We start from the raw sequence: 14,919 nt of genomic DNA on the forward strand, positions 1-14,919 counted from the left end.
TCTCAATGGCCTCAGCACACATTACTTGCTCTGTGTCTGCACAGCACTTAGATGCACAGCACATGCACATTGCACAGGGCTTCAGCTTGGATTTCAGAAGCGTTATTTTTTTTGATTCTGTCAATATGCGTCATTGAAGTCAAGAATTGGCTTGGGAATTGACAAATGGCAACTGTGATGGCAACTGTGCCTGCTGCCAACAAGTGCCAAGTGCCAAACTGCCAACTGCTGAATTTACTGAAATCCGTAGTCTTATCATCGTAATATGCTGAAAATTTCAATAAATTCCACGAGGACTGAGGATTATGAAGTAATTACCTTGTGTAATTATCCGTTTGTGTATTTATAAAAATCACAATAGTACTAAATTGAGAACTCTACAATCTTAATAGAAATATGTTTGTGTTTGAAGATAAATCAAATAAACATAGTTCTCATACTTTTTCCTTTGCTAGTCGACTTAAAGATATTTGGGAGAAAATACACACGAAAACTGATGTATTTAGATATAAGGTGGACAATTTAAAGCAAAAGATTGAAGGCCCCTATGTGTTTCAAGTAAGTAAGCTGTTACGTTCCTTGTTTTATCTTTAAAAATTTACATAAAAATAATCAACTAAGTAGAAACTTGCGTTTCATAATTCAAAATAATACTTTGGTGAGTACCTATTTACTTTTTAATTTAAAGCTAAATTTGAAAGTACCTAATTACTTCACATCGGTTCCGGTGATCGTATTGTAAACACGTACGCGAAATTTGCTCCGTTAATATTAATTAATAATATTGTACACTGCGAAAGATAAATGTGCTACACCACAAGTTCGTCCGAATTAGTGATCAAACTATAATTGTAGAAAGTGAACAGTGCAAAATTTACATCTATTTCATCAATAAATCTCAACTTTACGATCGAATATCATAACCTAAAAACTAATTATCACCATCATAAAGGTGCTACCAACATAACGGATAACCGTTAAACCTGTCAAGTGTCAATTGTCAGGTGTCAACCAAAGTGACAGTAAACTTACAACTCAGTGTTGCCAGTAACAGATTACAATTTCCACATAAGGTACTCGATATTTACCACAACAAAAAAAAAAAAAAAATGGAGAAAAGTATGGAGTTGCTCTGGTCAAGATTAGACGCGAAATTAAATCAACAAGTCACGCTCATAACCGAATCAGTAACGCAAAACGTTATGTTTGCTATAGATGAGAGAATCAAAACCATAACCGAAGAAAATATTGAACTTAAATCTAAAATAACGAAGTTGGAGTTAAAATTAAATGCAATCGAAAAGGATAAAAGGAAATGTAACTTAGTATTTTTTGGAATTGACGAAATTGGCAAATCGGAAGCAGAGCTTGTGGACTACATTAAAGAAACTATTATCGATTCAGGAACGCATCTAGACAGCCAGGAGATAAGTAACATTTATAGAATTGGGAAAAGAATTAATAATAAAAATCGCCCCATTGTGGTTACAGTAACATCTACATGGAAGAAACATCTTATTTTGAAAAATAAAGCTAGACTTCCGCAAGGCATATATGTAAAGGAAGATTTCTCGAAAGAAACACTGGAAAAACGGAAGTTACTACAACCACAGGTGGAGGAAGAAAGAAAGAAGGGAAACATAGCCTTTATAAAATATGATAAATTAATAGTGAAGAAACCATTAGATCAAGCAAGAGACAAGAGGAAAAGGGAAGCCTCGGGCTCTCCTAAATCAATTCAAAAGAAATTAAACACAAAAGACACAGCATATACAACGGCTACAAAATCTAAAGGAGCTGTGAAGGAAAACATAATTAAACCAACTATCCTTAACTTCATGGAACGACCTAGGTCAGCTTCACTCTCAGAAATCCCAAAAAACTTGTAACGACCACCGGCACCTGGAATCAAACCCAATATCACACAACTTTATGCAAAACAACTACTGAAGAACACACCCCAAGCCGGTTGGTCACCGTGGGGGAAGACGACCACTACCTTCCAACGAAGAACACTAAGAATACTAAAAATAAAGAAAAACTAAAAAATATTTATATAGCTACTTTTAATACACTTTCTTTAAGGACACCAGAAAAACTTACGGAACTTGAACTAGCTCTAGAAGATATTAAATGGGACATTTTAGGTCTGAGCGAAGTAAGACGATTAGGAAACCAAATTGAAGAACACGATAAATATATTCTGTACTACATAGGTGAAACAAAGGGGTTACATGGAGTGGGGTTCATGGTAAGAAAGCATCTTAAAAAACAAATCCTAGAGTTCAAAGGTATATCCGAAAGAATCGCCGTTCTTAATATACGCATTGAGGGATACAAAAATAACTGGACTATAATACAGATATACGCACCAACAGAAGCAGCAGAAGAAACAGCTAAAGATGAGTTCTATAGTCAACTTTCAGATACATTACAGACGGCTCATAAAAATACTATTGTAATGGGAGATTTTAATGGCAAAATAGGCAAACAGAATGAAGGCGAAGAGCATGTAGTTGGAAAATATAGCACAGGAAAGAGAAGTGAGAACGGTAAAAGACTTGTAACCTTAGCTCTCGAAAACAACCTAACTGTTATGAATAGTATTTTTATGAAGAAGCCAACCAAAAAATGGACCTGGATATCACCAGACGGAACCTATCGAAATGAAATAGATTTTATAATAACCAATCAACCTAAATCATTCAAAAACGTCAACGTTATAAATAACTTTAACTTTAACAGCAACCACCGCATGGTCAGAGCAAGTTTATTCAACAAACAACCTAGGAAACGACGAAAATACCTGAAAAATAACCCAACAACAATGTTCGCACTTCCAAGGATTAGATTACCACTCAAAGAAAGAGATATGATGCAGGAACTCTACAACTCGGAAATAAATGAGATTTATATAATAAATAAAATAAAAAATAAGGAAATAATTAAGAACAACCCACTTACCTCGCAGACCATTGATCTTATTCAGAAAAGGAAACTACTACTTAGAAACAGAAGAGACAAAGCCACATTAAAAGAAATAAATAACTTGAGCAAAGAAATTAACCGTAAAATTAAACAAGACAAAGCTGACAGAAGATTTGAACGTATAAAACACCACATATCGAAAACAGGAGGCATAAACAAGGCATTACGAGAACTAAAAGAGGAAAAGGTTTGGATTCCAAAAGTGAAAAACAAATTAAACAAACAAATCACAAAGAGACAACCAGTCCTCAAGATTGCTACAGACTTTTATCGCACTCTATACTCTACCAAAGAGATCCAATTAAATTGTAACTTAAGCCTCGAAGACTGTACAGAAGATATCCCACAAATTCTCGAAAGCGAAGTCCAACAAGCAGTAAAATCCCAGAAAAATGATAAAGCACCAGGATTAGACAACATCACTAACGAAATGATGAAAGCTACACTACCGGAAACGTTAGAAAGACTGACTAAGCTCTTCAATACCATCCTGAACACTGAATTCATCCCCATACAGTGGACAACAACTACCATTACTCTCATTCACAAAAAAGGAGACAGATCCGAAATAGGTAACTATCGCCCAATTAGCCTGATGTCGAACGTATATAAAGTGTTCTCAAAAATACTGCTTAACCGTATCACTAAAAAGCTCGACGAAGAACAACCGAGGGAACAGGCAGGGTTTAGAGCAGGATACTCTACATCGGATCATATTCATGTGGTGAAACAGTTGATTGAGAAAAGCCATGAATACAACTATCGACTTTACATGGCATTTGTAGACTACAACAAGGCATTTGATTCACTGGAACACCAATCTATATGGGAAGCTTTGAAGAATCAAGGAATAAACAATAAATACATAAGGATCATAAAGAATATATACAAAAACAGCACAGGCAGAGTAAAATTGGAAACCGAAGGTGAAGTATTCCCTATAAATCGAGGCGTGAGACAGGGAGACCCACTCTCACCAAAACTTTTTTCCTCAGTATTAGAGGGAATCTTTAGAAAATTAGACTGGGATAACTTCGGCATAAACATTAATGGGACAAATCTGAATCATCTCAGATTTGCTGATGATATAATACTCATATCAGATAACCCTGGAAATCTTCAAACCATGCTTCTTCAACTGGCACAAGAAAGCAAAAAAGTGGGACTATCGATTAACTATGAAAAAACCAAAATCATAGCAAATAGAGCGCGAACCCCAATTAAAATAGAAGATAAGTTAATCGAATATGTCAATTCTTATATTTATTTAGGTCAAATAATAGCTTTCAGCGACCAAATGGAACATGAAATTGAGAGACGGGTTGCCCATTCTTGGAAGAGATACTGGTCGCTGAAAGAAATATTTAAAAATACACAATACAATATCACAATCAAAAGAAGACTATTCAATACCTGCATTTTGCCAATACTCACCTATGGTTGCCAAACTTGGGCTAAAACAAAAAAACATGACACAAAATTGGTAACATGCCAACGAGCTATGGAGAGGAGCATACTAGGTTATACAAAAAAACATAGAAAAAGAGCTTTAGATATAAGAAAAATAACAAAAATAGAAGATGTTGTAAAAAAGACAAGGATTCTTAAATGGAGGTGGGTAGGGCATATGCTCAGAGAAAAGGGAAACCGATGGACAAGGGTCATTACTGAATGGACTCCCAGAGCAGATGCTAAAAGGAAAAGAGGAAGACAAAGAAAAAGGTGGTCCGATGAGATAAGGAGAGTGGCGGGGCCGCTATGGCTACGGAAGGCGAAAGAACGTGGCGAGTGGAAGAAGTTGGAAGAGGCCTTTGTGTCACAAGGACACGCCAGTACCCACATATAAATTTAATTTTAGTTTTAAGTAAAAATGTAACCTGTAATATTGGCAATAAAGGCTATAAATAAATAAATAAATAAAAATTACTTCACATAATTATGAAAATTTCTTATATTGAATATTGAATTTTAGTTCAATCCATATAGAAATGCAAAGAGGAGACCACCAGAACAAATAGATGATGTTTGCCAAGCATTTGACAAAAACAAATTTAACTTCTGCAAGGTATCGCCAGAAGAAGTCATTTTTCAATTTTGGAGGGAAAATAAAAGTAAGTAAATGTTGCAAGACAACATAGTATAATTGATAATATTTTACTAGTACTAATGAGTACTGGGTACTATAAGGTTAAAATATTATCCTTAGTACTAACCTCGTAACGCCCAGATACCTATTAAAAGGCATGCAGCTCGATAGTGGTACCGGCCCAAGCTGTTATCCAACTTTATGACATAAACGCCCTCGGTACCTTTTTAAAGGTATCTGACAGTATCTGATTTGAAAACGCCGTAACATTTTAAATTACGCTCCAAATCTAATTACTGTTTTTTATCCGGCTACTGGAAAGTATGTTTTTGTCTATGGTTAAGCAATAGTGCCAATAGAAAAATAAAATATGTGTAATTTCCGGCGAAAAGTCTGGCCATCTTGACTGACTAGAGGACGTGGTAAGTTCAATCCATGATTATTGATGCAATCTTAGGTTTTTAACTGAGAGTATCTTACTCTGCTTGTTGGCAAATAAGTAAATATTATAATTACATTTAGATTTACGCGAAAATAAAGAATATGCGTGTAAAATAACCTCGTAAAATCTGGATACCTTTTAGAAGGTATAAGAGTATTAACATATTATTGGATTTTAAAAGGTATAAGGGAATAAACCACTAATCAATTTGATTTGCCTTTGCAACTTATGATTTAGACCGTTTTCTCCTTCATAATATAAAGTAAATTATTTAGTCCGTTACAGAATATTTTAGTACCTATCCTTTTCAGGTAACCCAATGAGAGATGAGCAAATCGAAGATGCTTTAGAAGTATGAAATCAGTCAGATATAGAAGAGTATGAACTATTTGGAGATGAGGATTACAACATAAACCAAAACCAAGAAAGCTCTTCCAGTTCGGAAGAAACTGAAAATAATATTTTTTTATTAAAAACCTTACTTGCAAAAGTATTTAAAATTTCTATAGAAATATATCAATTTACCTACTATCATTCTGATTTTAAAAGGTATATGGGTTGCTATTATATAGTGTTTTTGGGTCCAATTTAAAAACTTGCTAATTTTTGCTTCTGTCATCTGTTGGAAGTGGATTTCTTCTGATAGAAATCCTAAAACACGTGATAAACTAGCCTTTAAAAATAATAAGTACAGAAAATAATGATCATATTGTTCAAAAATTGATATTTTTTTCTCAGATTGTTAGTGTGAGATATCTTTTTGGTCATTAAAATTTTGGAAGACATGTATTAATCCAAATATTTATGTTCATTGTTTTTTGTAATATAAAATAAACCTTGTATTGTCTACAGCTAATCGATAATTTAAAAAATACGAATTTTGCGAAATCGGGTTTTGTAATACATTAAAGCCCATATGCCTAAATAAAGAATAACGAATTTGGGGTTATTTAGCGTCTCAAAACCTTCCACTGACATACATTTACATGCAGAAAAAATCCCATGCTCATACGGAAATAATAAGGCACTTTTTTTAGATTTCATCACGTCCGGGTCCGCACCATGTGAACCTTTTAAAAGGTACTTGGGCTGCAAGCCAATGTTTGGTAAAAATAGCCTGGGCGTTACGAGGCTAATAGTTAACTTTTGCAGTATATATTATAAATAACAAAAATATCTTATTTACTATAGGTTAATATAACAAGACTAACTTATTCTTATAAATTATAGGATTGATAGAAATTACACACGAGGCCGGGTTCAATATTAGTTTGAATATAATAAGAATGTACTGTGATTCTACACAGCTACCTTGATGTAGGTAGTTAATAATAATAACAAAACGCAGCAAGTCAACAACTATTAGCAAAGTGAGGGTAGTTAGGTCGAATGTTGTATAAACAACGTCCGAGCCTCTAGACAGGATTTGTATGAATGCGCCACGATTCAAAGGAAAGCGGCATTTTATAAAATTCGACAGCTAAGCATGTTTTGATAGGAAATAGTGACAACTATTCATCCACAAAATGATTAAATCAAAAGTTACTTCTAACAGTACATACACTAATTGAGCACTGATATAAAAGATTTATTATTAAGAGTTGTTATAATATATTGTATCACTTGTTTTTTAGTTGTTACTAATATATCAATTATCAAAATTCTGACCAATATTTTTAATTTATAAAGTTAAAACATTTTTTTAGCAGATGACGTCCACACAATCCTAGTAAATGTGAGTCCAATAAATAAGTACCATTCTTTATTATGTCCATCTGTGAACAAGATGTTGCCACAAATGATCACATTGGAAAGTCTTCAACTGGTAATCGATTTATATACCATGGCGGGGGATCGGTGAGTGTAGGCAAGTAATTTTTCATTCATATTGCTTGTGCATACATCATTATTCATTAAGTGTCATCATATTATCCAATTTTTAATTTAAATATGGCATAATAAAAGGTACATTTTAGGAATTAATACTTTTGCAGTGAACTTGATAATATGATCAGAACATTGTTATAGATTCAATGAAGCCAGTTGTTCACATTGCTTTTTAATAATTTTTTTATCTTCTTTGTTATACCATTAATTAGACTACTTATACTATATTTTTTACTATTTGTTCCTCATTAATTAAAATTATAAATAAATGCATACAAGTAAATTTTCTTCATGAATTTGCTGTCTATTCCATATATTAATTGTATGATAATATCTTTGTAGGGATTTACGAATAGGCTTCAACAGCTTATGTGCTATGGCGTCAGTTAATCATTTACACTACCATTTATTTATTGTGAGCCAGAACTTACCAGTGGAGACTGTGGTAAGTATGTTATAATATAAAATAATATTTTATCATTTTGAAAACAAATGTAAATTGTGTAGTAGGTACCTATTTGTGAAAAAAAAAATCTTAATCATTTCACACATTGAAAATAAGAGACAGCAAATTATTATTGAAGTGTAGTAGCTAGATTCTTTCTGTCTTACCACAAAAAACTTTAGACAGGGTTTAACTTTAAGAGCGGGTTCTCTTTAATCTGGTTTTGTCGTATTTCACATAGACAACTATTAAAGTGACAGATGCCTGGTTTAAACTTTAAAGTTAGACTGTGTTTAAATTGTTTTGTGGTGATACCATTTGAATTTTCTTGAATGAAACATTTGTTCAGTTATTTACATTCATGTCTGTATACAATAGCTACTGGTATAATAACTGGACATTAGAAGCACACAAATCAATCAAAATAACTAAGTAGATGATAAATCCTTTTTTTTTTTCTTTACAGAAATGTAAAAACATCAAAGGTCCAATCTGGGTGATACAGTATTACCCCATACCAGCGTTTTGTTTCGAAATAACCACAAGTGCGATAGAAATGTATAAAATAATAGAATATTTCTTCAAAAAATCAATAGCACATAACATTTTCGTCACTAGAGGGCGCTGTTTTGAAAGCGACTCGGAAACACATAGAGTTCTCATATGGCCAAGAAAAAGTAGTTCTGGTGCAAAACAATTAACTGAAATGAATGCAGGTGTATGTGAGCTTAGTGGATGGTTCCCAGTATATAGTAAGTAGAAATTATATAATTAAATATATTTTACGAGCCTTCGGCCCGCGGCTTCGCCCGCGTATTCGAAGGGAATCATCATAGCAATGAGATATTTGGTAAAATTCTCTATGCCTCTCGGCTCTCTCTGGAGTCTGGACTATTAACTATCACCAGACATAAAAATCATGTCATAAAATTTATTCGTAACCACGTGAAAGAAAGACAAAGACACATTCGCATTTTTAATATTCTATCTTATAGTAGGTACTTCAATATAAAATAAACACTTTAATTATACTACTTGCATTCATTAATGCATGAATACATAAATACATAAATAACAGAAAATTATGTATTCTATCATCCCTGACTATTTTTTATCTACACTATAGATAGTGTTCAATGTTCACTGTTCAGATTAAAACAATTTGATTATTTTTAGAAAACAAGCCATTTAAGGAATATTCAATAGTTTTCTTCAATGGGGAATATTCATGTTTTTCTTTTTTGTTTTAAATTAATAGTTTACTATTTTATAACGTAGAAAAAAATATTAATGGGCTTCAAAATACTCTAGATATGGAGTGATGAATACAACGTCGTGTCAGATGACGTCACATTTCATTCGACCAGTGGTGGCGCGTTTTGGAAGTTTGAATTTCGCTCCCTTGTTTTGCACTTTTTGAATATTATTTTAAGGGTTTAAATAATAAGTAAATAAAAAAAATCCTTTTCATTATAATCTTACGATAATAAGTATTCGAGAAAAAAATATTTTAGGTCATTTAAAATTTTATGCATATTCCCTATTCTGGATCCTATAATCCAAAGCTTAACAATGCTAGGAAATAATTTAAATGTTTACATCTTGATTATTGTATTATCTTATTTAAATATTGTTATGCCCTTAACCCTTAAAGTTAATCTCTATTAGCTTATTTATCTAAAATATTTATCCTTTTAAAATATTAAAAGGTTATATGAACTCCCACATATAACTAGTATAAAATAGAAGTTAGAGTCTATACTAAATATTAAAGGTTAAAAAAAATAAGTAGTTACAGTCTTACAAAAAAAAATTGATAGTTTAGTTTTAATGATAGTTAATCAAATTTAGTGATAGTTTCTAGTAAGTGACAGGTAATTTTTTTTTGTAATACTAATAAACAAATTTATTTTAGGTGCTGAAGATTATGAAAATATTGATATCAAAAGTTTGGAAGCGGAACTGTGTAAATGGAAGTATGAAGACTTTGATCAGTTATGTACAGATATCGAACTTTTATATTAATTTTAAGTAAGTATGCATTAAAATAAATTAATAGTTACAATATCATCTTTCAATTGCATATTCCTGCATCATAAACATAAAAACCACAATCTATAAATAGAAATACTCATGTAATTATTATAAGAACATTTCCATAAACCTATTTTATACATAATACATTCAATTTATTTATTTTTTTCATTTTAACATCTTGATTTTCATATATGCACCTTTTCCTGTAAATTTCAGATTAATCTTGAATTTCCGTAAGTGTTCTCGAACTTCTCGATTGAAAAAGCACACATTTTGTTGCGTTGCAGTTCTTTATGATTAATCGCACTAACAAAAACTGTATCACACGTCAATCTTGTATCAAGTTATATCAACAAATTAGTCACTGCTCCTTGACCTGCAACTCAGATAAATAACAATTACGCTTCATTTACCAATTCAGTTGTTCCGACGCCGCATGCGTGTGCGCATCGATGTAAACATGAAGCTCTATATTGTATTGTTTACATTTTTCGTCTTAATACAATGCAGTCAAAGTCGATACACTGATTGGTTACCACAAAACCTAGTGACTACGTTTACAAATAAGACGACACAAATAAAAGACTATGTGCGTTCGAAAGGGCGTAGTATCAAACAATTCTACGTTGATAATGTAAAAAACCGAATAGTGTCTTATCTGTCCCCGAGTAATCTAACGGAGGAAGATATCACAATACGGCCGGAACGGATGAAACGCAAATTTAATGATTACGTCGAAGATGCTCAAGCGCAGGATAAGAAGCTTTTTGATGTTATCGCACCGGAAAGGATTGAATATGACTGCAACGATAATGATCCCAGTATTCACATGACGACGCCGCAACTAATAGCGTCCCATGGATATACTTCTGAATCGCATACAATTGTGACCAGCGACGGCTACATATTGACAGTGCATCGCATACCGTATTCCAAAAATTCTACAACAAGAACGAGTCCACGTAAAACTGTGTTACTCCACCACGGTCTTCTTGGCAGTTCCGCAGACTGGATCATTCCTGGGCCGCAAAAAGGTTTGGCTTACATTTTATCGGAAGCGGGTTACGATGTTTGGCTGGCGAACGTTAGGGGCAATACATATTCAAGAGCTCATGTTTCTTTAAATTCTGACACATTTGAATTCTGGAATTTCACATTTCACGAAGTCAGCCAACATGACTTGCCAGCAGTTATCGATTACATTATGGAGAAAAAGGGCTGGGACTCTAAAATAAATTACATAGGCCACTCGATGGGCACAACGATATTATTTGCTATGTTATCTACTAAAACCCAGTACAATAAAGTTTTGAGAGCGGGTTTCGCATTGGCTCCAGTCGCCTATATGACTCATATAGAAAGCCCTATAAAACTTCTAGCAAAATATAGTAATAATTTGGAATACCTCCTCAAACTTCTTGGAGCTAATGAATTTCTACCACAAAACGCAGTGCTGCGCTGGTTGTCAAAACACGCGTGTGAAATAAATAAATTCGAGGAGGCTATTTGTGAAAATTCTATGTTCGTTCTTTGTGGTCACGACCAACGGCAATTTAATAAGACCCTTCTGCCTCTCATGTTAAGCCATGTCCCTGCTGGCGCTTCAACGAAAACCTTAGTTCATTATGCACAAGAGATCAAAAACGCAGGAAGATTTCAGCAATTCGATTATGGGCCTGAAGGAAACTTTAAGCATTATGGTAATCTTTCACCTCCGCAGTATCCGATACATAAAATAACTCTGCCAATTGCTCTGTTGAGTTCTGAGAATGATTGGCTGGCCGGTGATGTAGACGTCACTAATTTATATGTACAACTACCCAATCCTATAGAACATTATATAGTACCACTGAAAGAGTTCAATCACATTGACTTCCTTTGGGCTATCGATGCACCGACGCTTGTATATGCTAAACTTTTGGAATTGCTTGAAGAAGGGACAAGTGATTCAAATTTAATAAACGATATTGACATCGGTTTACCAATTCAAAATAATATATAGGTAAATCGTCTGAATATTGAATTGACGTAAAATAAAAAAATACTAGGTAAGTAACTAGTTAGTTAATTATGTAAAAAAGCATATCTGTACATATAATTATTATCATGTAACGAGAAAATTGCATTGTTAGCACTTACAGTTTCTCGATCTCATCAGAAAATGCTCCAGATATTAGGAATCTTCATAAATTGTTGTTAGAATATGTAATTGTTATTATTATAATATTAAATTATTTTGACCAATGACTCATCAATTGATAATGACCAGTGACTCATTATTTACTGCAGTTGAACGTTGAACTATAAACTTGTTTATGTTATTCAATGTTGATAAAATCATGATACAGTGTAAAATTAGTATAACAAATATAGTGTTTGCTAACAACATTCTAATAGAAAACCGTCATCGTGGACGTGATAGTGAGATTGATTAGTTTTATATCTTTATATTATTTAAAATTAGACTCGTACTTCGTATACTTATAATTATCTGACATATTATTATCAAGGAATCAATTGGTAAGTATTTGTATTAATATTAGGGGGCTTGTAGATTATTTTTATTATTAAATTTTAAAGATGAAATTTTTTGTATCGCAACGAGATAGTTAATACACATAATATTTACATAATTATAGGTAGGTATTATAATTACGTCAGTGCTAGATTCAACTTTATTGAAAACAAATCAATAGCTTGTACTACTTTGTACCAAGCAAAGTTACGAAATACAACTCACGCAATTAATTACCTGATGGAATTTTGATATTGAATTTGCATGACGATAAAGTTCTAAACATACCAAATAACTTGGTAATAAACAAAAAATGGCATTTTAAGAGGTCCGAAAGATAATATTATCGTTCCTATCGGTAATTACTGGCGCTTGTTTAAATAACTAGGTAATTTTACTTAAAGTAGGTAACTAGGTACCTATTATCAAAATGTACAAACTAGATCTAAGCGTAAAATATATAGTTAGATCTTATTTAAATTAACCGCAGTTTTATTTCACATCAATTCAGCCCTCTGTTGTGAACAAATTGTCACACAAAACTTTAATGAGTCCGACTTACTTGCTCTGTGAGTCCGACTTTCAACTTGATTTTTTTATTTTCATAGCATTATTAAGCTTTTAATAGAAAAAATTGAAGAATTAAAAATATATATATATATATATATATATATATATATATCATAACAGCTATCTAATACATAAGTACCTATATGTGGAATTTGAACCCATGTCTCGCCGTACCATCAACCATGGCGATCACTCGGCCAGCAACTTTCTTCATCTACGCGTAGGTATTCTTGAACTTCGAATTGACCACGAAGTTACTAAAGTCATTCGAACCATAGCAGCAGCTGGGTGAATCTTGTTGAAATTGGCGCAAAAAAGACAAGTCTGGACTCTGGAGTTTTACGTTTCGATAATAATTTGCTCAAGAAGAAATCTACCTACTAAACATACAACGAATAACAGCAGCACCTTACTATTTGTGACCTAAACATATAAAGATAAATATTGATTTTTTTTAATGGACACAAAAATCGCTCTCCTATGGATGTAGGTACAGTCTACCTAGAATAAAAATACTCCCACAAAGGTTGGTGCACGTTCAAGTGCTGAAAATTTGTTTTGGTGTTGGATAATTAATTTATTAAGAAGGTTTTAAGTAGGCTGTATAAAATTACGCTAGGTAAGGCCAAAGTCAATAGCACATAAATAGTAAGGAACATATTAATGGAAAAAAATATTAGGTATGTACTGCTCGCAGTGGTCTGTAAGCAGACGAAGTTTGGAATATGAGAATTTATAGGTATTTACTGTTAGCTAGTGGTTAGCTAGATAAGTAGTAGCTAGTATTGTACGTACATTTCAGATAGGTAATTAGATTGACACATTTGGCAAATAGGTAGTTTGGTCTTATTGCCTTGTTTATTATTGCCATGATAAACGAAAAAAAAAAATAGATTGACATTGGCATTTGGGTGTCAAGTGTCAAGTGTCAGCTATCAAAATTGAATAAAAATAACCACATAACCTAAAAACTGAACTAAATAATAAGAAAATAATAGAAAAATATTAAAAATTTACATTTATTATAATACTTGTAATGGTGTTTAATAAAGGATGGCGTTTTGCAGCATTAATCGGTGGTATGGTTGGCCTGGTCGGGCTGACGTTATATCCCATCGCTGTAAGCCCCATGATAGATTCTTCAAAATATAGTAAGATTCTACTTTATTGTTTAATGTTGTTATTATACAAAATAAATAATTCATAAATTTATTGGAAATATGAAGTCAAATTACTTGAAAAGACATAGATTCGAATTCGGTTAAAAGTTAAACTGTGTAGTGTGTAGGTACAATGAAAATTTTTATTATATTTTAGAGGAAATCCAGAAAGTAACAAGGAAAAATATTAAACAAGAGGACATACAACCTGGAAGTAAGTAAAATAACATTTTCTGTACCTACATATAATTTAGATGTTACAAGATACTGTGTTCAATGTTGCTTTTATAACGATTCAATGATATATTTGACCCAAAACATTGTTAACATTTTTACTATAAAAACAAGACTATTAGGTATCTACTGATTATTTTTATTGTAATTGATTGAACAGTCTATGAGAATGTTAAAATAATATGCATTAAAATTTGTACAGACATAAGACCTAAACGTTCTTATTATAATATGAAGGGTAGGTGAAAGAAGCGTTGAACATAAATGCTATTGTGAGTAAGTACTTAAAAATATATTCTGAATCCTTTTTTACAGATATGAAAGTATGGACAGATCCATTTGATAGGAAGAAACCACAAAATGAGTAATGCTTGTAAATAGTTAGCTTGTATATAATTTGTTTTTAATTTTAGGAAATATAGATTTTATTTAAATAACAGTTGTTTAGTTATTCCTAAATCAAATGTGTATTAGCAATTTATTAAATTGTTATTGTTTAACGGTCTTACTAATGAAAAGTTGAATGGGTAACATTTTATTAGTAAGACCGTAATT

The 14,919-nt window shown here is 32.4% G+C and overlaps 3 protein-coding genes across 6 annotated transcripts; all 3 read left to right on the plus strand.

Moving 5' to 3' along the window:
* Window positions 1–191: 191 nt before the first annotated feature.
* On the plus strand, window positions 192–10,212 carry LOC123701278 (GDP-D-glucose phosphorylase 1). Of its 4 annotated transcripts, XM_045648697.1 has the most exons (8): window positions 195–310; window positions 456–558; window positions 4,961–5,099; window positions 7,223–7,373; window positions 7,746–7,848; window positions 8,315–8,600; window positions 9,764–9,879; window positions 10,102–10,212. In XM_045648697.1, the coding sequence occupies exons 1-7, from the start codon at window positions 306–308 to the stop codon at window positions 9,871–9,873; spliced, it is 897 nt and encodes a 298-aa protein (XP_045504653.1). In that variant the 5' UTR covers window positions 195–305; the 3' UTR covers window positions 9,874–9,879; window positions 10,102–10,212. The 4 variants fall into 4 exon arrangements, with proteins under 4 accessions (XP_045504652.1, XP_045504651.1, XP_045504653.1 ...); XM_045648696.1 differs by having other exon boundaries at window positions 192–558; window positions 7,226–7,373; XM_045648695.1 differs by having other exon boundaries at window positions 194–558.
* Window positions 10,159–12,884, plus strand: LOC123701277 (gastric triacylglycerol lipase-like). Its single transcript, XM_045648694.1, has one exon. It carries the CDS (start codon window positions 10,322–10,324, stop codon window positions 11,885–11,887), a length of 1,566 nt encoding a protein of 521 aa, XP_045504650.1. The 5' UTR covers window positions 10,159–10,321; the 3' UTR covers window positions 11,888–12,884.
* A 578-nt stretch (window positions 12,885–13,462) lies between these two features.
* Window positions 13,463–14,801, plus strand: LOC123701298 (small integral membrane protein 20). Its single transcript, XM_045648721.1, has 3 exons — window positions 13,463–14,121; window positions 14,288–14,344; window positions 14,680–14,801. Exons 1-3 carry the CDS (start codon window positions 14,007–14,009, stop codon window positions 14,730–14,732), a joined length of 225 nt encoding a protein of 74 aa, XP_045504677.1. The 5' UTR covers window positions 13,463–14,006; the 3' UTR covers window positions 14,733–14,801.
* Window positions 14,802–14,919: the final 118 nt, after the last annotated feature.

This window comes from Colias croceus, chromosome 21 (assembly GCF_905220415.1).
Source record: "Colias croceus chromosome 21, ilColCroc2.1".
Classification (NCBI taxonomy): domain Eukaryota; kingdom Metazoa; phylum Arthropoda; class Insecta; order Lepidoptera; family Pieridae; genus Colias; species Colias croceus.